Below are 23787 nucleotides of genomic sequence, written 5' to 3' on the forward strand. Positions count from 1 at the left end.
AGAGGAGAGAGGCAGCCAGATAAGTGTGCAGTGGATGGAATATGCTAGTTGAAAAGTAGCTGAAAGAGAAGAGAAAGAGAAACACACTCACCAGTCCATGAAGCATCTCATAAAGTACATTCCCCAGCTCCCACCAGTCCACGGCTCCACTGTAGGTGTGGCCTAACAACACCTCTGGCGCCAGATACTCAGGGGTTCCACAGAACGTTTGCATAGTCCCACCCACAGACACACCCTCTTTACACAGCCCGAAATCCGTCAGAACCACATGACCTCCACTATCCAATAGGATATTCTCTGGCTTCAGGTCTCTAAGGGGGGGTACCGAGGGTTAAATCACTGAGGAAAATGCGCTCTCTCTCATTTTGTGTGTGTGTGTGTGTGTGTGTGTGTGTGTGTGTGTGTGTGTGTGTGTGTGTGTGTGTGTGTGTGTGTGTGTGTGTGTGTGTGTGTGTGTGTGTGTGTGAGTGTGTGTGGTAGATACTCTGGTTCCTCTAAAGGGTCCTATATCCTGATAAATGAACTCTGCTGACAGAACACACAGAGGGGAGATCAATACTGACCAATTGTTTTATATATCAATTTTAATAAATGTTGGCAAATGAGCTTTTATTGTTTAAAGAACTTATGAAAGATATTGGTGTTTTTTCACTATCTAATTATGTATTTGTTTGAAAGTATTTGTTTGAAATCTATCACTTGATAGTTTCATTTCAGAGAGACAATGAATCATTTTTTTGCTAAATGCTATATATCCGCCTAACTCTCAGAGAAATAGGTTTTACACAGTCAAATGTAACAAATTCTAAATGTTTTATAAAGAACTGTACAAATGATACATTTGTGACATCAATATGAAATATATATATACAGTTGAAGTCGGAAGTTTACATACACTTAGGTTGGAGTCATTAAAACTAATTTTTCAACCACTAACACAAATTTCTTGTTAACAAACTATAGGTTTGGCAAGTCGGTTAGGACATCTACTTTGTGCATGACACAAGTAATTTTTCCAACAATTGTTTACAGACAGATTATTTCACTAATAATTGACTGTATCACAATTCCAGTGGGTCAGAAGTTTACATACACTAAGTTGACTGTGCCTTTAAACAGCTTGGAAAATTCCAGGAAATTATGTCATGGCTTTAGAAGCTTCTGATAGGCTAATTGACATCATTTGACTCAATTGGAGGTGTACCTGTGGATGTATTTCAAGGCCTACCTGTGGATGTATTTTAAGGCCTACCGCTCAGCAAGGAAGAAGCCACTGCTCCAAAAACGCCATAAAAAAACGCCAGACTACGGTTTGCAACTGCACATCAGGACAAAGATTGTACTTTTTGGAGAAATGTCCTCTGGTCTGATGAAACAAAAATAGAACTGTTTGGCCATAATGACCATTGTTATGTTTGGAGGAAAAAGAGGGGGGGCTTGCAAGCCGAAGAACACCATCCCAACAGTGAAGCACGGTGGTGGCAGTATCATGTTGTGGGGGTGCTTTGCTGCAGGAGGGACTGGTGCACTTCACTTGTCTGTAAACAATTGTTGGAAAAATGACTTGTGTCATGCACAAATTAGATGTCCTAACCGACTTGCCAAACCTATAGTTTGTTAACAAGTCATTTGTGGAGTGGTTGAAAAACGAGTTTTAATGACTCCAACCTAAGTTTATGTAAACTTCCGACTTCAACTGTTTATATATATATGCTTTGAATCCATACAGTAATATGAGATCTGTATGTAAAACATTTACATTTGACATTTTAGTAATTTAGCATATGCTCTTGTACAGAGCGACTACAGGTAGTTCATTCATCTTAAGATAACTAGGGGAGACAACCACATATCACAGTCAAATATACAGGATACAAACATTCCATTCCAGCTAAACAATGGATATACTGTATAGCGTTTTGCAAAAAAAACATATTTTAATACACACCTACAATCTATGAATAAAAAAAACTGAGAACAGTAATATTTTACACACACATGAAAAACGTGAAAAATGTATGGAGATAGAATTTTGTAAATAAACTCTTCATATGTAGCCAGAGAGCTTTCTGAATCAGACACCGTCTAGACTCTAGTCAATAGGTTCACACTGTCCTAATGAGAAAGTACATACATGTTGTCCTAACGAGACAGACAAATGGGAACACGCACTGCTCCCACGATGACAACACCAACAACACACTCTGCCCATCACACAGAGGAAGACCATCAGAAAGAGAGGGACAGAGAGAGAGGGGTGGGGGGAGACCAAAACAAAAGAAAATGTGTTAACATTGCCAAAGCAAGTGAAGGAGATAATAAACAAAAGTGAAATAAACAATAAAAATGAACAGTAAACATTACACTCACAAAAGTTCCAAATGACTAAAGACATTTCAAAGACATTTATCTCTCTCTCTCTCTTTCTCTCTCGACCATTCTCTTTCTTTCTCTCTCTAATTCTCTCTCCCCCTCTATCTCTCTACCACTCTCTTTCTCTCTGTCTTTCTATTTCGCTCTCTCTTTCCCTCTGTCTCTCTACCTTCTTTGTTTCTCTCCCTCTCCCCCCCTCTCTCTCTTTCTTTCTCTCTCTCTCTGTCACTAGACTCTATATTTGGGGCAGTGGAGTTCAGGGGACAGTCAGTGCTGTTGTGTCTTGGTTACCGCAGCAGTAAGAGAGAGAGGCAGAGGAAGTTACCCCATCCTATCACCCCCCTGACAGAGAGATGGTTGGGGGGGTCACCCCATTAAGAGTCAGAGGAACCGGTCTTTGCTGGTTATAACTCACCATCCCACATCTTACTCTATATAACCTCTGACCTTGGTAACCTACTGGCACAGCAACTGGTGACACTACACATTGTAACACGTCCGTAACCCTCCAACATCTCACAGAGAAGGACACACCTAACCATTGGTTAGTGGAAGAGAATCGGGGTTGTTAGTACTGGGCTGGAACACAAGCCTGCTGCATACACTGTAGCTCTCAATCGCTGAATTTCAGAAAATCCCTTTATGCTTACATCTATGCAATGCTGTCCAAGAAGGGGAGTGAGCAGGTGTCCATGAGGGGGTGTCAGCAAGTGTCCATGAGGGGGAGTGAGCAGGTGTCCATGAGGGGGAGTGAGCAAGTTTCTCTGAGGGGGAGTAATCAAGTGTCCATGAGGGGGCGGGAGCAAGTGTCCATGAGGGGGAGTGAGCAGGTGTCCATGAGGGGGAGTGAGCAAGTGTCCATGAAGGGGTGTGAGCAAGTGTCCATGAGGGGCGTGAGCAAGTGTCCATGACGGGGCGTGAGCAAGTGTCCATGAGGGGATGTGAGCAAGTGTCCATGAGGGGGTTGTGAGCAAGTGTCCAAGGGGGGTTGTGAGCAAGTGTCCATGGGGGGGAGTGAGCAAGTGTCCATGGGGGGAGTTAGCGAGTGTCCATGAGGGGGAGTGAGCAAGTGTCCATGGGGGGGAGTGAGCAAGTGTCCATGGGGGGAGTGAGCAAGTGTCCATGAGTGGGTGTGAGCAAGTGTCCACGGGGGGAGTGAGCAAGTGTCCATGGGGGGAGTGAGCAAGTGTCCATGGGGGGTGTGAGCAAGTGTCCATGGGGGGAGTGAGCAAGTGTCCATGGGGGGGTGTGAGCAAGTGTCCATGGGGGCGAGTGAGCAAGTGTCCATGGGGGGTGTGAGCAAGTGTCCATAGGGGGAGTGAGCAAGTGTCCATGGGGGGGAGTGAGCAAGTGTCCATGGGGGGGAGTGAGCAAGTGTCCATGAGTGGGTGTGAGCAAGTGTCCATGGGGGGAGTGAGCAAGTGTCCATGGGGGGGAGTGAGCAAGTGTCCATGGGGGGGTGTGAGCAAGTGTCCATGGGGGGGAGTGAGCAAGTGTCCATGGGGGGTGTGAGCAAGTGTCCATGGGGGGAGTGAGCAAGTGTCCATGGGGGGGTGTGAGCAAGTGTCCATGGGGGGGAGTGAGCAAGTGTCCATGGGGGGGAGTGAGCAAGTGTCCATGAGGGGGAGTGAGCAAGTGTCCATGAGTGGGTGTGAGCAAGTGTCCATGGGGCAGTGTGAGCAAGTGTCCATGGGGGGGAGTGAGCAAGTGTCCATGGGGGGAGTGAGCAAGGGCACATTCTCTGAAGAATGGTATGGGATAAGAAGCCAGCCCTTTCCTACTCTTGGGCAAAGTACAGGGTGGGCAACACATTTTTGGGGATTATTTTGGATTTTAAAAAACACTCCAGGCCACTCTTGAATGTCTAAAACAAGATAGAAAGTATGTTGAAATTATAATGGAATTACACTATATATTTATATACATTATAATGTAACTACACAATATATTTATATAAATTATAATGGACCTACAGTATATATTTATATAAATTATAATGGACCTACACTATATATTTATATAAATTATAATGGACCTACACAATAAATTTATATAAATTATAATGGACCTACAGTATATATTTATATAAATTATAATGGACCTACAGTATATATTTATATAAATTATAATGGACCTACAGTATATATTTATATAAATTATAATGGACCTACAGTATAGATGTTCAAATAACTTCCTTTTCTGGCCTGCAAATAGATTTTGACAAACAAATCGGTCCCCCCAACAATCTGTGCGGCCCTCGAACTAAAACGTTTGCCCATCCCTGTCCTAGCTGGGCCGAGTGTCTGCGGATTGTTGCTCCTCCCTTGTACTTGATTGATCAATTAACGCCATTGATTAGTTAGGATCTCCCCTCACCTGGTTGTCTACAAATTAATTCGACACGAATTGAAAGAAAATAACAAACACCCGCTTCAGCAGTACCCCGTCATACCTGTAGATGGCAGCAGGACCCCAGAGAGGTTCTATGGGATTAAATTACAGGCTGCATCTCAGGCTGTTTGACATAGGATTACAACATATTCTGTTAGGACAGAGACCGGTACATTGATAGTAATATGATTGTCTCGATCGGATAGAAAGTCACATTTTAATTGGGGATGTAATTAGACAGGTTTCATTTTCTTCATCTACCCTGGAATGGAAAAACTGGAAATATCTGACTTTATGGATGAGTACAGATGAACGAGGAGATGAGACAATGAGATGGAGTCATTAGACTACTGAGATAAAGGAGAGGGGACAAGGAGATGACGCTGCTTTAGGAGAGGAAGCGAGCCCCTGACTTGACCATGGATGAGCCTCCTCACGACAGGACATGTGGAAGCTATGCTGAGGCACCATTCCTTTTCTCCTATGAATAAGTAACCTAGGCTACTTCAAGGAAGGAAGGAAAGAATGATGCGTTCCCAAAGTAGTCCCAATGAACAAAACCTGAGGGACTCCACTCTTTTGCGGACCAGCCAAGAACCGAGTTTCACTTTCACATCTCTGGAAGTTGAGCTTTTTTTTCAAAGTATATTCCACCCCTTGTTCTGGTGAATCAGAGTGTCATTCTACAGTTCTGCGGGGCTGCGTGAACAGATGACATGATATCTTCTTCCTCTGATGAAAGAATATGATCTGCTGTAGCCTACAGCGGGGGTGGTTGAGGACCAGAACACGCATCCACCAAGGCGGGAGCGCGCATTGTGAAGAGGCGGGGCAGCGGGAATATCTCTTTCCGGACATTTACCGATGTTTACCTCCACCTGCCCGCGCGACGCGCCCAGTTCCAAGGTTTTTAACAGCGATAGTATCAACGGACATGACAAAGTTCCCAAATCCAGGACTACCGAGGTATTTTAACTGATCTTCTCAAGCTAGATTGTCTGTGTTCTCATAACAATCCTCCAGGATCAACTTGATATCCGAAGTGAAGTAACGTTAAAGTTGCTGAATGGCATGTTGAGCGTAGTAGCAGAAGAACCTATAACATTAGGCTACGTTTATGTTGGTCGTTCATAGAGACTACTTAGTTTAAAGTCCACGTCGAGGCTGTATGTTTCAAATAACCTACCATGTAGTATATTGGACGTTATCTTATTCTCCGTGTTAATCATTGCGATACACTAGTTTAATCGATAACCGAGATGACGTTGTTCATCTGAAAACAAGTTCGCCAATGCAACCAGGAGCAAATCTCAGGCCTAGCTGACACACTTTAAATAGGCAATGTTGTATACCAATACTGCCCACTCAACAGTCTAGACTTGGCAAACAACTCTGTCCTGAAATAGTTTAGGCAGCTCAATTGTAACTGGTGTGAATGTCATTATCATTATGGAAAATCAGGCGTGAGAGAGTGCTCTACTCACTGTAATGTATTCAAAGTATTCAGAGTGAGTCCAAACATTAACGTGTGAGAGAGAGAGAGGCCTACAAAAAGACCTGGCCCACTCCCCTTAGCCTACATGAACAAGCACACACACAGGGCTGTTATTAAAAGCATGGGTTAGTGGGTTGATGCCCAGTAGAACTGGTGTGTAAACAACACTGCAGCTCGTGTGTGTGCATGTAGATCTGAGATCAGTTCCTAGGCCTGTGGATGGACTAGCTTGTCTCTGACAATATTTAACATTCTTATCATTCAGCAGTCTGCACAGGGCGGAGGAGAGAACAGGGAAAAGGACATGTTCAGACTCTGGACAGATAATAATGTATTACCAACATGCACACTGCATTACTCATTGTAGGATGATACTGCTTCACAGACACGCTGCATAACTCATTGTAGCATGATACTGCTTCACAGACACGCTGCATTACTCAGTGTAGCATGATACTGCTTCACAGACACACTGCATTACTCATTGTAGCATGATACTGCTTCACAGACACGCTGCATAACTCAGTGTAGCATGATACTGCTTCACAGACACGCTGCATTACTCATTGTAGCATGATACTGCTTCACAGACACGCTGCATAACTCAGTGTAGCATGATACTGCTTCACAGACACGCTGCATAACTCAGTGTAGCATGATACTGCTTCACAGACACGCTGCATTACTCATTGTAGGATGATACTGCTTCACAGACACGCTGCATTACTCATTGTAGCATGATACTGCTTCACAGACACGCTGCATTACTCAGTGTAGCATGATACTGCTTCACAGACACGCTGCATAACTCAGTGTAGCATGATACTGCTTCACAGACACGCTGCATTACTCATTGTAGCATGATACTGCTTCACAGACACGCTGCATAACTCAGTGTAGCATGATACTGCTTCACAGACACGCTGCATTACTCATTGTAGGATGATACTGCTTCACAGACACGCTGCATTACTCATTGTAGGATGATACTGCTTCACAGACACGCTGCATTACTCAGTGTAGCATGATACTGCTTCACAGACACGCTGCATTACTCAGTGTAGCATGATACTGCTTCACAGACACGCTGCATTACTCAGTGTAGCATGATACTGCTTCACAGACACGCTGCATTACTCAGTGTAGCATGATACTGCTTCACAGACACACTGCATTACTCAGTGTAGCATGATACTGCTTCACAGACACGCTGCATTACTCAGTGTAGCATGATACTGCTTCACAGACACGCTGCATTACTCAGTGTAGCATGATACTGCTTCACAGACACGCTGCATTACTCAGTGTAGCATGATACTGCTTCACAGACACGCTGCATAACTCAGTGTAGCATGATACTGCTTCACAGACACACTGCATTACTCAGTGTGTGAAGTAGAAAAGGGGCTGTTCACTGCAGACGATGTCATCCTTAGGGAGGGGCTAAACTACATGAGCAGATATCATCCCAGTTTCCAGAGTCTGGAGGTGTTTCATTAAGATGTGTTTTATCTCTCCCCAGGTTGTGGAGAGATGGACTGAGGGATGTGTGTGTGTGTGTGTGTGTGTGTGTAGTGAGTGAGTGACGCGTAATTCAGAGTGCAAAGACACAGAGAGACGTGACAGTCCCGCGTCCCATTGTGACATAGCTACGCAGCTCTGAGACCACTGTCAGCGGGGGGAACACACAGCCATAACGGAACATTCCCAACCAACGCGGCTCTGAGACCACTGTCAGCGGGGGGAACACACAGCCATAACGGAACATTCCTAACCAACGCGGCTCTGAGACCACTGTCAGCGGGGGGAACACACAGCCATAACGGAACATTCCCAACCAACGCGGCTCTGGGACCACTGTCAGCGGGGGAACACACAGCCATAACGGAACATTCCCAACCAACGCGCTCTGGGACCACTGTCAGCGGGGGAACACACAGCCATAACGGAACATTCCCAACCAACGCGGCTCTGGGACCACTGTCAGCGGGGGAACACACAGCCATAACGGAACATTCCTAACCAACGCGGCTCTGAGACCACTGTCAGCGGGGGAACACACAGCCATAACGGAACATTCCCAACCAACGCGGCTCTGAGACCACTGTCAGCGGGGGAACACACAGCCATAACGGAACATTCCCAACCAACGCGGCTCTGAGACCACTGTCAGCGGGGGAACACACAGCCATAACGGAACATTCCTAACCAACGCGCTCTGAGACCACTGTCAGCGGGGGAACACACAGCCATAACGGAACATTCCTAACCAACGCGGCTCTGGGACCACTGTCAGCGGGGGGAACACACAGCCATAACGGTACCTCCCCAACATTCCCAACCAACGCGGCTCTGGGACCACTGTCCGCGGGGGGAACACACAGCCATAACGGAACATTCCCAACCAACGCGGCTCTGAGACCACTGTCAGCGGGGGAACACACAGCCATAACGGAACATTCCTAACCAACGCGGCTCTGAGACCACTGTCAGCGGGGGAACACACAGCCATAACGGAACATTCCCAACCAACGCGGCTCTGAGACCACTGTCAGCGGGGGAACACACAGCCATAACGGAACATTCCCAACCAACGCGGCTCTGAGACCACTGTCAGCGGGGGAACACACAGCCATAACGGAACATTCCCAACCAACGCGGCTCTGGGACCACTGTCAGCGGGGGGAACACACAGCCATAACGGAACATTCCCAACCAACGCGGCTCTGAGACCACTGTCAGCGGGGGGAACACACAGCCATAACGGAACATTCCCAACCAACGCGGCTCTGAGACCACTGTCAGCGGGGGCAACACACAGCCATAACGGAACATTCCCAACATTCCTAACCAACGCGGCTCAGCATACGCGTCCCTCTATTGATTTGAATGTGTTGACAGTTGGAGAAATATCTCGAGCCGCATTGAGAAGTATGAAAGCCAATGGTCCCATATTCTAGAATACTGCTGTGCGTGCACATTTTGGACTCTGATAGATGTGTGTGTGTGTAAGAGGCTGAGTAACCCGCGGTAACAGACATGCCCAAACCTGATCTACTGTGTTTGGTTCAACTACTGGACAACACTATCCAGACCTTTACAGTCAACGTGAGTACACACAGTCCTGAGTAGAGTGGGAATGATAGACTGGGAGACTCACATCTCAGCTTCCCATTGATCTCAACACACAACCTTAACATGGAGAACACACTCACTAGAAAAGCTTTACCAAAACACACTGTACTGCAATATCACACACTGACTGACTGACTCCCGGTATAAGGTGTGTTTTGCGTCTCTCAGAAGCAGGATGCAGGTGAGGTTTTGCTGGAGCAGGTGTGTAACCAGCTGGGTCTGCTGGAGAGACACTTCTTCAGTCTGCAGCTACGAGACTCCAACACCACCATCGTCACTCAAACACACTCTCCTGTGAGTAGCTACACTAACACAGCTCAAACACACTCTCCTGTGAGTAGCTACACTAACACAGCTCCAACACACTCTCCTGTGAGTAGCTACACTAACACAGCTCCAACACACTCTCCTGTGAGTAGCTACACTAACACAGCTCCAACACACTCTCCTGTGAGTAGCTACACTAACACAGCTCCAACACACTCTCCTGTGAGTAGCTACACTAACACAGCTCCAACACTCTCCTGTGAGTAGCTACACTAACACAGCTCCAACACACTCTCCTGTGAGTAGCTACACTAACACAGCTCCAACACTCTCTCCTGTGAGTAGCTACACTAACACAGCTCCCACACACTCTCCTGTGAGTAGCTACACTAACACAGCTCCAACACACTCTCCTGTGAGTAGCTACACTAACACAGCTCCAACACACTCTCCTGTGAGTAGCTACACTAACACAGCTCCAACACACTCTCCTGTGAGTAGCTACACTAACACAGCTCCAACACACTCTCCTGTGAGTAGCTACACTAACACAGCTCCAACACACTCTCCTGTGAGTAGCTACACTAACACAGCTCACACACACTCTCCTGTGAGTAGCTACACTAACACAGCTCACACACACTCTCCTGTGAGTAGCTACACTAACACAGCTCCAACACACTCTCCTGTGAGTAGCTACACTAACACAGCTCCAACACTCTCCTGTGAGTAGCTACACTAACACAGCTCCCACACACTCTCCTGTGAGTAGCTACACTAACACAGCTCACACACACTCTCCTGTGAGTAGCTACACTAACACAGCTCCAACACACTCTCCTGTGAGTAGCTACACTAACACAGCTCCAACACACTCTCCTGTGAGTAGCTACACTAACACAGCTCCAACACACTCTCCTGTGAGTAGCTACACTAACACAGCTCCAACACACTCTCCTGTGAGTAGCTACACTAACACAGCTCCAACACTCTCCTGTGAGTAGCTACACTAACACAGCTCCAACACACTCTCCTGTGAGTAGCGACACTAACACAGCTCCAACACACTCTCCTGTGAGTAGCGACACTAACACAGCTCCAACACACTCTCCTGTGAGTAGCTACACTAACACAGCTCCAACACACTCTCCTGTGAGTAGCTACACTAACACAGCTCCAACACTCTCCTGTGAGTAGCTACACTAACACAGCTCCAACACACTCTCCTGTGAGTAGCGACACTAACACAGCTCCAACACTCTCCTGTGAGTAGCTACACTAACACAGCTCCAACACACTCTCCTGTGAGTAGCGACACTAACACAGCTCCAACACACTCTCCTGTGAGTAGCTACACTAACACAGCTCCAACACTCTCTCCTGTGAGTAGCTACACTAACACAGCTCACACACACTCTCCTGTGAGTAGCTACACTAACACAGCTCCAACACACTCTCCTGTGAGTAGCTACACTAACACAGCTCACACACACTCTCCTGTGAGTAGCTACACTAACACAGCTCCAACACACTCTCCTGTGAGTAGCTACACTAACACAGCTCCAACACACTCTCCTGTGAGTAGCTACACTAACACAGCTCAAACACACTCTGCTGTGAGTAGCTACACTAACACAGCTCACACACACTCTCCTGTGAGTAGCTACACTAACACAGCTCCAACACACTCTCCTGTGAGTAGCTACACTAACACAGCTCAAACACACTCTCCTGTGAGTAGCTACACTAACACAGCTCCAACACACTCTCCTGTGAGTAGCTACACTAACACAGCTCACACACACTCTCCTGTGAGTAGCTACACTAACACAGCTCCAACACACTCTCCTGTGAGTAGCGACACTAACACAGCTCCAACACACTCTCCTGTGAGTAGCTACACTAACACAGCTCCAACACTCTCCTGTGAGTAGCTACACTAACACAGCTCCAACACACTCTCCTGTGAGTAGCTACACTAACACAGCTCCAACACACTCTCCTGTGAGTAGCTACACTAACACAGCTCCAACACACTCTCCTGTGAGTAGCTACACTAACACAGCTCCAACACTCTCCTGTGAGTAGCTACACTAACACAGCTCCAACACACTCTCCTGTGAGTAGCGACACTAACACAGCTCCAACACACTCTCCTGTGAGTAGCGACACTAACACAGCTCCAACGCACTCTCCTGTGAGTAGCTACACTAACACAGCTCCAACGCACTCTCCTGTGAGTAGCTACACTAACACAGCTCCAACACACTCTCCTGTGAGTAGCTACACTAACACAGCTCACACACACTCTCCTGTGAGTAGCCACACTAACACAGCTCCAACACACTCTCCTGTGAGTAGCGACACTAACACAGCTCACACACACTCTCCTGTGAGTAGCTACACTAACACAGCTCACACACACTCTCCTGTGAGTAGCTACACTAACACAGCTCCAACACACACTCTCCTGTGAGTAGCTACACTAACACAGCTCCAACACACTCTCCTGTGAGTAGCTACACTAACACAGCTCCAACACACTCTCCTGTGAGTAGCTACACTAACACAGCTCACACACACTCTCCTGTGAGTAGCTACACTAACACAGCTCCCACACACTCTCCTGTGAGTAGCTACACTAACACAGCTCACACACACTCTCCTGTGAGTAGCTACACTAACACAGCTCACACACACTTTCCTGTGAATAGCTACACTAACACACTTAGTGCATACTCTAAAACGCACACAACAGATGGTGAATGTAGCATCATGTCTTTGATTAACATAGTTTGTCTTGCAGAGGTGGCTGGAGGCCAACAAACCACTGAAGAAGCAGCTGAAAGGTAAGAAACACTAAATGAGACCTTGGCCTGAGCCCAGTGACGCCCTACTGTTTAGCCTGAGCCCAGTGACACCCTACTGTTTAGCCTGAGCCCAGTGACGCCCTACTGTTTAGCCTGAGCCCAGTGACACCCTACTGTTTAGCCTGAGCCCAGTGACGCCCTACTGTTTAGCCTGAGCCCAGTGACGCCCTACTGTTTAGCCTGAGCCCAGTGACGCCCTACTGTTTAGCCTGAGCCCAGTGACGCCCTACTGTTTAGCCTGAGCCCAGTGACGCCCTACTGTTTAGCCTGAGCCCAGTGACGCCCTACTGTTTAGCCTGAGCCCAGTGACGCCCTACTGTTTAGCCTGAGCCCAGTGACGCCCTACTGTTTAGCCTGAGCCCAGTGACACCCTACTGTTTAGCCTGAGCCCAGTGACGCCCTACTGTTTAGCCTGAGCCCAGTGACGCCCTACTGTTTAGCCTGAGCCCAGTGACGCCCTACTGTTTAGCCTGAGCCCAGTGACGCCCTACTGTTTAGCCCAGTGAGCATTTTGATAAATATAAGATTGAATTCTGTGGAAGGGGTGAGGAGATTGTGGGGGTCATATTAAGGTCAGGGGTGACGGTTTATTAAGGTCAGGGGTGACGGTTTATTACGGTCAGGGGTGACGGTTTATTACGGTCAGGGGTGACGGTTTATTACGGTCAGGGGTGACGGTCGGGTTAAGGTCAGAGGTGAGGTCATTGGGCTGTGTCTAACAGAGTCTCTGTCCTACAGGAGTTGTCTCTCCATTCTACCTGACCCTCCGAGTCCGATTCTTCATCTCAGACCCCAACTCTCTACAGCATGACCAGACCAGGTATGGACATGAGGAGAGATCATGGTCTCTGGATGAGGTAGCCCTGCCTGCCACTTCAAACTCACTGGAACCTTTGGCCCAATAGGGAATTTCCTCTTGGTCTAATGGTCAAGAGGTTGGGTTCTCCTATGGGAGACCTGGTTTCAGAGCCCCTGTGTGTGTACCTGTAGACTATGTAGAGTGTGTGTACCTGTAGACTATGTAGAGTGTGTGTACCTGTAGACTATGTAGAGTGTGTGTACCTGTAGACTATGTAGAGTGTGTGTACCTGTAGACTATGTAGAGGATGTGTGTGTGTACCTGTAGACTATGTAGAGGATGTGTGTGTGTACCTGTAGACTATGTAGAGTGTGTGTACCTGTACACTATGTAGAGTGTGTGTGTACCTGTAGACTATGTAGAGTGTGTGTGTACCTGTAGACTATGTAGAGTGTGTGTGTACCTGTAGACTATGTAGAGTGTGTGTGTACCTGTAGACTATGTAGAGTGTGTGTACCTGTAGACTATGTAGAGTGTGTGTGTACCTGTAGACTATGTAGAGTGTGTGTGTACCTGTAGACTATGTAGAGTGTGTGTGTACCTGTAGACTATGTAGAGTGTGTGTGTACCTGTAGACTATGTAGAGTGTGTGTGTACCTGTAGACTATGTAGAGTGTGTGTGTACCTGTAGACTATGTAGAGTGTGTGTGTACCTGTAGACTATGTAGAGTGTGTGTGTACCTGTAGACTATGTAGAGTGTGTGTACCTGTAGACTATGTAGAGTGTGTGTGTACCTGTAGACTATGTAGAGTGTGTGTGTACCTGTAGACTATGTAGAGTGTGTGTGTACCTGTAGACTATGTAGAGTGTGTGTGTACCTGTAGACTATGTAGAGTGTGTGTGTACCTGTAGACTATGTAGAGTGTGTGTGTACCTGTAGACTATGTAGAGTGTGTGTGTACCTGTAGACTATGTAGAGTGTGTGTGTACCTGTAGACTATGTAGAGTGTGTGTGTACCTGTAGACTATGTAGAGTGTGTGTGTACCTGTAGACTATGTAGAGTGTGTGTGTGTACCTGTAGACTATGTAGAGTGTGTGTGTGTGTGTACCTGTAGAGTGTGTGTGTACCTGTAGACTATGTAGAGGGTGTGTGTGTGTGTACCTGTAGACTATGTAGAGTGTGTGTGCCTGTAGACTATGTAGAGTGTGTGTGCCTGTAGACTATGTAGAGTGTGTGTACCTGTAGACTATGTAGAGTGTGTGTACCTGTAGACTATGTAGAGTGTGTGTGTGTGTACCTGTAGACTATGTAGAGTGTGTGTGTGTGTACCTGTAGACTATGTAGAGTGTGTGTGTACCTGTAGACTATGTAGAGTGTGTGTGTACCTGTAGACTATGTAGAGGGTGTGTGTACCTGTAGAGTGTGTGTGTACCTGTAGACTATGTAGAGGGTGTGTGTGTGTGTACCTGTAGACTATGTAGAGGGTGTGTGTGTGTGTACCTGTAGACTATGTAGAGTGTGTGTGTGTGTACCTGTAGACTATGTAGAGTGTGTGTGTGTGTGTGTACCTGTAGACTATGTAGAGTGTGTGTGTGTGCCTGTAGACTATGTAGAGTGTGTGTGTGTGTGTGTGCCTGTAGACTATGTAGAGTGTGTGTGTGTGTGTGTGTGCCTGTAGACTATGTAGAGTGTGTGTGTGTGTACCTGTAGACTATGTAGAGTGTGTGTACCTGTAGACTATGTAGAGTGTGTGTGTACCTGTAGACTATGTAGAGTGTGTGTGTACCTGTAGACTATGTAGAGTGTGTGTGTACCTGTAGACTATGTAGAGTGTGTGTGTACCTGTAGACTATGTAGAGTGTGTGTGTACCTGTAGACTATGTAGAGTGTGTGTGTACCTGTAGACTATGTAGAGGGTGTGTGTACCTGTAGACTATGTAGAGTGTGTGTGTACCTGTAGACTATGTAGAGTGTGTGTGTACCTGTAGACTATGTAGAGTGTGTGTGTACCTGTAGACTATGTAGAGTGTGTGTGTACCTGTAGACTATGTGTAGTGTGTGTGTACCTGTAGACTATGTAGAGGGTGTGTGTGTGTGTGTACCTGTAGACTATGTAGAGTGTGTGTGTGTGTGTGTACCTGTAGACTATGTAGAGGGTGTGTGTGTACCTGTAGACTATGTAGAGGGTGTGTGTGTACCTGTAGACTATGTAGAGGGTGTGTGTGTACCTGTAGACTATGTAGAGGGTGTGTGTGTACCTGTAGACTATGTAGAGGGTGTGTGTGTACCTGTAGACTATGTAGAGGGTGTGTGTGTACCTGTAGACTATGTAGAGGGTGTGTGTGTACCTGTAGACTATGTTGAGGGTGTGTGTGTGACATTAGCTTGTACTGTACGTGTGTGATTCAGATAATAAGTCTCCTCTACTGTCCTGTGTGTCTTCAGACATATGTACTTCCTCCAGATCAGAAGTGACATCAGAGAGGGCAGGTCAGACACATTACCAGCTCCCACCTTCACATGCATTCCCCCTTACTCCACCTAGTGGTGTAAACAATGTGACGTTACATTGAGAAAGTGTGTGTGTGTCCTGCAGGTTGAAGTGTCCTCTGAGTGCAGCTGTAGTACTGGCCTCCTATGCTGTGCAGTGTAAGTTACTCTTCTTTGGTCTTTTTAGTGTGTTGTCTGTCTGGGTGTTTAACAATCTGTTTTACCCCCCCTCTCTCTCACCCCTTCTCTTGCTCTCTCTCTCACCCCCCCCCTCTCCCCTTCCTCTCTCTCTGTGTTGTAGCTGAGCTAGGCGACTACTCCCCAGACCTTCTCCCTGGTTACCTGTCCAAAAGCCACTTCCTCCCAGAGCAGGATGATGACTTCCTGTCTAGAGTGGAGGCTCTGTACCCAGGGCACAGGTACACACCCACACCCAGGCCAGGCACGTGTACAGCACCCCCCTAGCCTACTAGAGGACATGGTGGAGCTGATACCAACCTATCCTACTCATGTGCTGTTTCAGGGGGCTGAAGCAGAGTGAGGCAGAGCTGTGTTTTCTCAACACAGCAAGAACTCTGGAGCTGTATGGAGTGGAGCTACACACTGCCATGGTAAGTACCTCCATATGTCTCCCTCTGACTCGCCCTCGTCTTCCCTCTTCTCCCTCATGTTTCCATCTCTTTCTTTCTCTCAGGACTCCAACAGTTCCCCTCTATTGGTGGGATTGGCCTCAGGGGGCGTGGCTATCTTCTGTAACATGATTTGCTCCAGTTTCTTCCCCTGGTGAGCACCTGGACTTCTGATCAGACACACACACACACACCCCATGCAAATACACACCCTGAGTGTGTATTGTCTCCTGCAGGGTGAACATCATCAAGATATCCTTCAAGAGGAAACGCTTCCTTATGCAGCTCAGACGCAAACATGTGAGTCCTGATTGGCTCAAAATTGTGTCCTGCTCTCCTATTGGCTGACCTCTGTGTTGTCTTCATAACCTGTGTGTGTTCCAGGGGGAGACGCAGGACTGTGTGGTGAGCCTGGTCCTGCCGTGCCCCAGGGCCTGTAAGAACCTGTGGAGATCATGTGTGGACCATCACTGCTTCTTCCACACCAACCTGGCAACCCGCAGCACACACCGCACCAACCTGGCAACCCAGATACACAACAAGCTGCTCTCACAACACTGGGCCTTGGGCAACACTAAAACAGACAGGCAAGTGTGCACACACACACACACACACTATCTTTCCGTCTTTCTTTTACTCATCTGCACACACACACCCTCGTCTCCTCTGCAGTGGTCCAGTGTGTAAGAAAGTGATGGGTGGGATGGAGTGGAACCCAGCTCTGAGGGGATCCACCTCGTCAGAACACCTGGAGACCAAGAGCCTACCGTCCAGATCCCCCCCGCTCACACCCAACTGGTACTACCCACACCACAGCCTCACACACTGCTACAGCAGGAGATACCATGTAAGGGGTAGCTGTGACTAGGGGTAACTTCATTGTACCTTGTGTCTCTCTCTCTCTCTCTCTCTCTCTGTTAGGCGGAGTCCTCGTGTGCGTCATGGCGCCCGTAAACCCCGCCCCTCCTCAGTGGAGCTGAACAATGACCTGCGAGACGTGTCAGAGGGGGAGGATGTCTTTTACACCTACAGGGTCTCCCTCAGCAGCAGCAGGGGCAGCCAGGAGGGCACGCCTACACACAGGTCAGACACACACACACAATTTCATACCGTGTGTGTATCAGTGTAAAGTACATTCTCATGTTGGAGTCGGTTCTGAACGCTGTATCTATCTCGGTGTTTCTGGCACTCACAGCCAAGGAGGCGGATGGTCGCAGGTTGATGACATCGGCACAGGAGAGGAAGACATTAAGGCCACCTCTCACTACCGGGACAAGGTCAGTTACCCAGACAGACAAGGGTGTGATCATGTGTTTGTGATAAAATATCTCATCTGTGTGTGTTGCAGCGTGCTCTGGGGGATGGCGACCTGCTATTGGTGCGTCTCGCTCCTGATCACGACGGAAAGTTTGGTTTCAATGTCAAAGTGAGTCTCCCCTTCAATTAATCACACACCTACTCTCTTACATGCAGTACCATTCCTGTATCCCTGACTGTTCCTCTTCTCAGGGTGGCGTGGACCAGAAGATGTCCCTGGCCATATCCCAGGTCAACCCTGACTCCCCCTGTAAGTGACATGTCTTCTGGTTTATCTGTGTAGATAATGCATTTGTAAACAGTACTTTAGATGAATCCAATGTGATTTGACTTGTTGAATTGATTGTAGGCGGGGCGGGTTGAGCCCAGGTTGTTGGAAGGTGACCAGGTCGTGCTGATCAACGGTCGCGACATCTCTGAACACACGCATGACCAGGTGGTCATGTTTATAAGAGCCAGCAGAGAGTCCCACTCCAGAGAGCTGGCTCTGCTTATACGACGCAAAGGTAACACTCACTAGAGAGAGCAAGAGAATGGGCCTGCTAGCCAGACACTGATGCAGGTAACACACTGTGTGTATGTGTGTGTGTGTGTGTGTGTGTGTGTGTTTAGGTCCAGGGCGTGTGGCACCCCTGCTGCAGTTTCCCTCTGCCCTGTCTCTGACTGGCCAATCACACGGTGAGCCACTGCTTCTGCCTGGCCAATCAGAACAAGGCCAGACACTTGAAGAGTCCATGAAACAACTGGAGAGGGGAATCCAGACAGGCACTCTCACCTTCCACTTCGAGGTGTGTTTTAGTTAGACAATAACACTATGAAAGGGACTTGCTTCTGTGTTAAATGTAACAGATGCACTTTGGGAATAACTTGTCAATAAGACCTGCTGCTGACAATCCAGACAGAAGAGCATGGTGAGTGATGGTGGTGATGTGTGTGTTGTAGAACCTGTACATGAGGAAGCCTGGCCTGTCAGTAGCCTGCGCTCGTCTCCCTGAGAACACAGACAAGAACAGATACAAGGACGTGCTGCCCTGTGAGTACACACCATCTCACACACAGTTGTGTGTCCTAGTAGGAGTGACTGGACATACCAGTGTACCCATCTTCCCTAATGTCCTGAATCTGTGGAGCTGGAGGACAGGACACTGGTGCTTTGTTTGTTGAGCTGGTACGGTGGTTTGGGTGGGTCTGGAGGGCCCTGGTTCTGACTCCATCTCTAACTCTTTGTTCTGTCAGATGACGTCTCCAGAGTGGTACTTCAGGACCAAGAGGACTACATCAATGCAAGCCACATCACGGTCAGTACACACTGTGTTTGGTGTTGTCCTTGTTGGCTTGTGTATAGTGATGCTGTATTTGTGTAATATGTGTTCTTGTTGGTTTGTGTATAGTGATGCTGTATTTGTGTAATATGTGTCCTTGTTGGTTTGTGTATAGTGATGCTGTATTTGTGTAGTGTGTGTGTGTTTGTTGTCCTTGTTGGCTTGTGTATAGTGATGCTGTATTTGTGTAATATGTGTTCTTGTTGGTTTGTGTATAGTGATGCTGTATTTGTGTAATATGTGTTCTTGTTGGTTTGTGTATAGTGATGCTGTATTTGTGTAATATGTGTTCTTGTTGGTTTGTGTATAGTGATGCTGTATTTGTGTAGTGTGTGTGTGTTTGTTTGTGTCCTTGTTGGCTTGTGTGTAGTGATGCTGTATTTGTGTAATATGTGTTCTTGTTGGTTTGTGTATAGTGATGCTGTATTTGTGTAATATGTGTTCTTGTTGGTTTGTGTGTAGTGATGCTGTATTTGTGTAATATGTGTTCTTGTTGGTTTGTGTGTAGTGATGCTGTATTTGTGTAATATGTGTTCTTGTTGGTTTGTGTGTAGTGATGCTGTATTTGTGTAGTGTGTGTGTGTTTGTTGTCCTTGTTGGCTTGTGTTTGTGTATAGTCATGCTGTGTGTGTGTGTGTGTGTGTGTGTGTGTGTCTCAGGTGGTGCCCCCAGGGTCTGGTGTGTGTCTGCGCTACATTGCAGCTCAAGGACCGCTGCCTCAGACCTGCACTCACTTCTGGCAGAGTGTGTGGGAGCAACACACACACACCATCATCATGCTCACCACACTCACCGAGAGAGGACGGGTATGCACACGGACCCTCTCTCTCTCTCTCTTTCAAAGAGTGAAACATACATTTACTGAATGAGAATGGGTTCAGCACACACAGGTTTACCAAGGTCCCAGGCTCATTGTGAGTCGCTGTCTGCATCTTTGCCTGCCTGTTGCTTGGTAACCTGAAGCTCTCACTAATTGATTGTCTTGCTGATATTCCACAAGTGCCCTGGTTTTTCTCTCTCTCTCAAACACACACACACACACACACACACACACACACACTCTCAGACTGACAGTCAGTTTCCACTCATCTCCTGATGTAATATACGTACTGGCCCTGAGAATGTCCTAAGATGTTTGGGAGAACACAGTGAGTGAAGCACTGACTCAGAAATATGGAACACAGCTCAGTAAAATAACATTTCTCAGAGCTTAAAGATTACAGCCTCTATAGTAAATCATAATTAATGAATGTCAAAATCAATTGTGTGTGTGTGTGTGTGTGTGTTTCAGACTAAGTGCCACCAGTACTGGCCACACCCTCCTGAAGTGAGGGATTATGGGTACCTGAGGGTCAGCTGCCACTCTGAGGAATGCAACCTGGCCTACGTCACACGCCAATTCACCCTAACACACACACAGGTAACACACAAACATGACCTGGCTCACATAACCGGAGCTGTGCCATATGTGTGTGTGTGTGTGTGTGCCATATGTGTGTTCTCCACAGGAAACATTGACCAAACTGTCCCCATCCAGCTCCATGTGTTTCTGCTTCCATTGGCATTGTGTTTATTTACCTTTACACCACAGAGTTCTCCTTTACAATAATAGCCTGCCAAAGAGTACACACACACACACAACACTACACTGCTGTGCAGACCTGTCTGTTCCTCTGGCTGTCAGTTAATCCCTGCATGGACCACAGGCTGGACAACACACTCACATTTACATTTACATTTAAGTCATTTAGCAGACGCTCTTATCCAGAGCGACTTACAAATTGGTGCATTCACCTTATAATATCCAGTGGAACAACCACTTTACAATAGTGCATCTAAATCTTTTAAGGGGGGGGTTAGAAGGATTACTTTATCCTATCCCAGGTATTCCTTGAAGAGGTGGGGTTTCAGGTGTCTCCGGAAGGTGGTGATTGACTCCGCTGTCCTGGCGTCGTGAGGGAGCTTGTTCCACCATTGGGGTGCCAGAGCAGCGAACAGTTTTGACTGGGCTGAGCGGGAACTGTGCTTCCTCAGAGGTAGGGAGGCGAGCAGGCCAGAGGTGGATGAACGGAGTGCCCTTGTTTGGGTGTAGGGCCTGATCAGAGCCTGAAGGTACGGAGGTGCCGTTCCCCTCACAGCTCCGTAGGCAAGCACCATGGTCTTGTAGCGGATGCGAGCTTCGACTGGAAGCCAGTGGAGAGAGCGGAGGAGCGGGGTGACGTGAGAGAACTTGGGAAGGTTGAACACCAGACGGGCTGCGGCGTTCTGGATGAGTTGTAGGGGTTTAATGGCACAGGCAGGGAGCCCAGCCAACAGCGAGTTGCAATAATCCAGACGGGAGATGACAAGTGCCTGGATTAGGACCTGCGCCGCTTCCTGTGTGAGGCAGGGTCGTACTCTGCCTCCACTCCTCCATCTCTCCCTCTCCTCATCTCTACCTCTACTCTCCTCCATCTCTCATCTCTCTACTCCTCCATCTCGCCTCATCTCTCCTCCTCTATCGCTCCTCCATCCCTCCTCATCTCTCCTCCTCTATCGCTCCTCCATCCCTCCTCCTCTATCCCTCCATCTCGCCTCATCTCTCCTCCTCTATCCCTCCATCTCGCCTCATCTCTCCTCCTCTATCACTCCTCCATCTCGCCTCATCTCGCCTCATCTCTCCTCCTCTATCCCTCCTCCATCTCGCCTCATCTCTCCTCCTATCCCTCCTCCATCTCGCCTCATCTCTCCTCCTCTATCTCTCCTCCCTCCCTCCTCATCTCTCCTCCTCTTCGCTCTCCATCCCTCCTCCTCTATCCCTCCATCTCGCCTCATCTCTCCTCCTCTATCCCTCCATCTCGCCTCATCTCTCCTCCTCTATCACTCCTCCATCTCGCCTCATCTCGCCTCCATCTCTCCTCCTCTATCCCTCCTCCATCTCGCCTCATCTCTCCTCCTATCCCTCCTCCATCTCGCCTCATCTCTCCTCCTCTATCTCTCCTCCCTCCCTCTACTCTCCTCCATTTCGCCTCATCTCTCCTCATCTCTCCTCCTCTCCCTCCATTTCGCCTCATCTCTCCTCCATCCTCCATCTCTCCTCCTCTATCCCTCCATCTCTCCTCCATCTCTCCCTCATCACAGAAACTAACGAGTTACCATACCCTACACATTTCTCAGTTTCTCTCTCATATCTCATCCATCTCTCCCATTACAATCATCACATATCCAAGTTAATTTAATTTATGAAAATATCTTTGATGAGAGGAGGGGGGAGGGGGTTGGTTGGTTCTCTCAGCTGTTTTCCGTCTATGTTTTTCCTAAACGTGTGTGTGTTTCCAGCTGGGAGAGGAGCGTTCGGTGACCCACCTGCAGTATGTAGCATGGCCAGACCATGGTGTACCTGATGACCCCTCAGACTTCTTGCTGTTCATCACCTCTGTTAGAGAGAGGAGGACAGGAGACACACCACTTATGGTGCACTGCAGGTACACACACACACACACACACACACACACACACACTAGGGTTACAAGATTTATAACACCTCATGTATGTTGTTGATGTAATTGCAGCGCAGGGATTGGGCGTACAGGTGTTCTCATTACCATGGAGACGGCGTTGTCGCTGTTGGAGAGCGGTCGACCTGTGTTCCCTCTGGACATTATCAGGATGCTCCGAGACCAGAGGGCCATGATGATCCAAACCACGGTACACACGCGCCTATACGTCTAACCATTAGCTACTCTCCTCCCAAGATCAGCATTGAAACCCTAATGACTATGTCTACAACTTCCTTTGGTATGTTTGTTGTGTGACTGGACTGTTTTTATGTTTGTGTTCAAGTGTCAGTTCCGGTTTATGTGTGAGGCCATCCTGCGTGTCTACAGAGAGAGAGGAGAGCATTCTGCAGCACCACCTTCAGCACTGCTAACGGACCATTAACAGGAGGATGGGGGGACAGCTAGCCACAATGCTAGGCACAATGCTAGGCTAACAGCTAGCCACAATGCTAGGCTAACAGGAGGATGGGGGGACAGCTAGCCACAATGCTAGGCTAACAAGAGGTGGGGGGACAGCTAGCCACAATGCTAGGCTAACAGGAGGTGGGGGGACAGCTAGCCCCAGCGCTAGGCTAACAGGAGAAGAGGACCGCTAGGCTGTAGCCTTAGAGAGCCATAGCACTCCACTAGCCTTAAGTGCTCGGCAACGGCTAGCCTTCTGTTGCTACAGCACATAACGAGCCATAGTGCCGAATGTGCTCAGCTAGTCCTATCCTTATGTTAGCCATAGAGCACTGCTAGCAGGGAAGGACCATGTACTGTAAAGGTCTTTTTAGTTTATTTTTTATTCTCTGGGACCAAAGTGCTACTGTATGAGTGACTGAAGACTATCTCAGTTCCTCCTGAGTGGCGGCTATAGGATTGACTGGTCTGTCTGTCTTGTTAGGAGAGTGTTGAGGCTTTCGGTGGATTCACAGTAGAGATTAACACTGCCAGAGCCACCACACACCACCCCCCGCTCCCACCTTCCCTAAATTATTGACACACTGAATAAACACACTGACATCTACGTGGAGCTCTTTGTCTGTTTGTTGATGTAGTAAAAGTCAGTTGATCGTATCTTACATTCTCAGAGTGAATTTTACAGATGAAAGATAATATGTAATATCAGTTCCAGGTCCATTTTTATGTATATTTGTGGTCTGTAGAGTCGCCTG

The 23787-nt window shown here is 47.8% G+C and overlaps 2 protein-coding genes across 2 annotated transcripts in view; one reads left to right on the top strand and one right to left on the bottom strand.

Annotated features, from left to right (window-relative positions):
* LOC106593595 (serine/threonine-protein kinase Sgk1-like) overlaps window positions 1–2861 on the bottom strand; it is a 3598-nt gene extending 737 nt beyond the window's left edge. Inside the window, exons 1-2 of the mRNA XM_014184956.1 lie at window positions 2821–2861; window positions 92–311 (exon numbers count right to left, since the gene is read on the bottom strand). Coding sequence (XP_014040431.1) covers window positions 92–311; window positions 2821–2861 — 261 coding nt within the window. The remainder of the gene's footprint in view (window positions 1–91; window positions 312–2820) is intronic.
* Window positions 2862–8816: 5955 nt separating this feature from the next.
* Window positions 8817–23639, top strand: LOC123724059 (tyrosine-protein phosphatase non-receptor type 3). The gene is made up of 24 exons (XM_045717758.1): window positions 8817–9367; window positions 9563–9688; window positions 12468–12510; window positions 13270–13351; window positions 15779–15823; window positions 15930–15982; window positions 16125–16242; window positions 16347–16434; window positions 16518–16606; window positions 16689–16752; window positions 16837–17039; window positions 17125–17250; window positions 17374–17535; window positions 17648–17878; window positions 17962–18019; window positions 18119–18275; window positions 18382–18557; window positions 18712–18802; window positions 19006–19067; window positions 19751–19897; window positions 20383–20511; window positions 22410–22555; window positions 22643–22778; window positions 22914–23639. Exons 1-24 carry the CDS (start codon window positions 9299–9301, stop codon window positions 23010–23012), a joined length of 2700 nt encoding a protein of 899 aa, XP_045573714.1. The 5' UTR covers window positions 8817–9298; the 3' UTR covers window positions 23013–23639.
* Window positions 23640–23787: the final 148 nt, after the last annotated feature.

This window comes from Salmo salar, chromosome ssa05 (assembly GCF_905237065.1).
Source record: "Salmo salar chromosome ssa05, Ssal_v3.1, whole genome shotgun sequence".
Classification (NCBI taxonomy): Eukaryota; Metazoa; Chordata; class Actinopteri; order Salmoniformes; family Salmonidae; genus Salmo; species Salmo salar.

Bases quoted from the DNA above. Each gene is read 5' to 3' on its own strand.
- LOC123724059 (XM_045717758.1), top strand. From the start codon at position 9,299: ATGCCCAAACCTGATCTACTGTGTTTGGTTCAACTACTGGACAACACT. The intron at 17,251-17,373 runs GTACTACCCACA...TCTCTCTGTTAG, and splicing joins CCCCCGCTCACACCCAACTG to GCGGAGTCCTCGTGTGCGTC. The intron at 18,276-18,381 runs GTAACACTCACT...GTGTGTGTTTAG, and splicing joins TCTGCTTATACGACGCAAAG to GTCCAGGGCGTGTGGCACCC.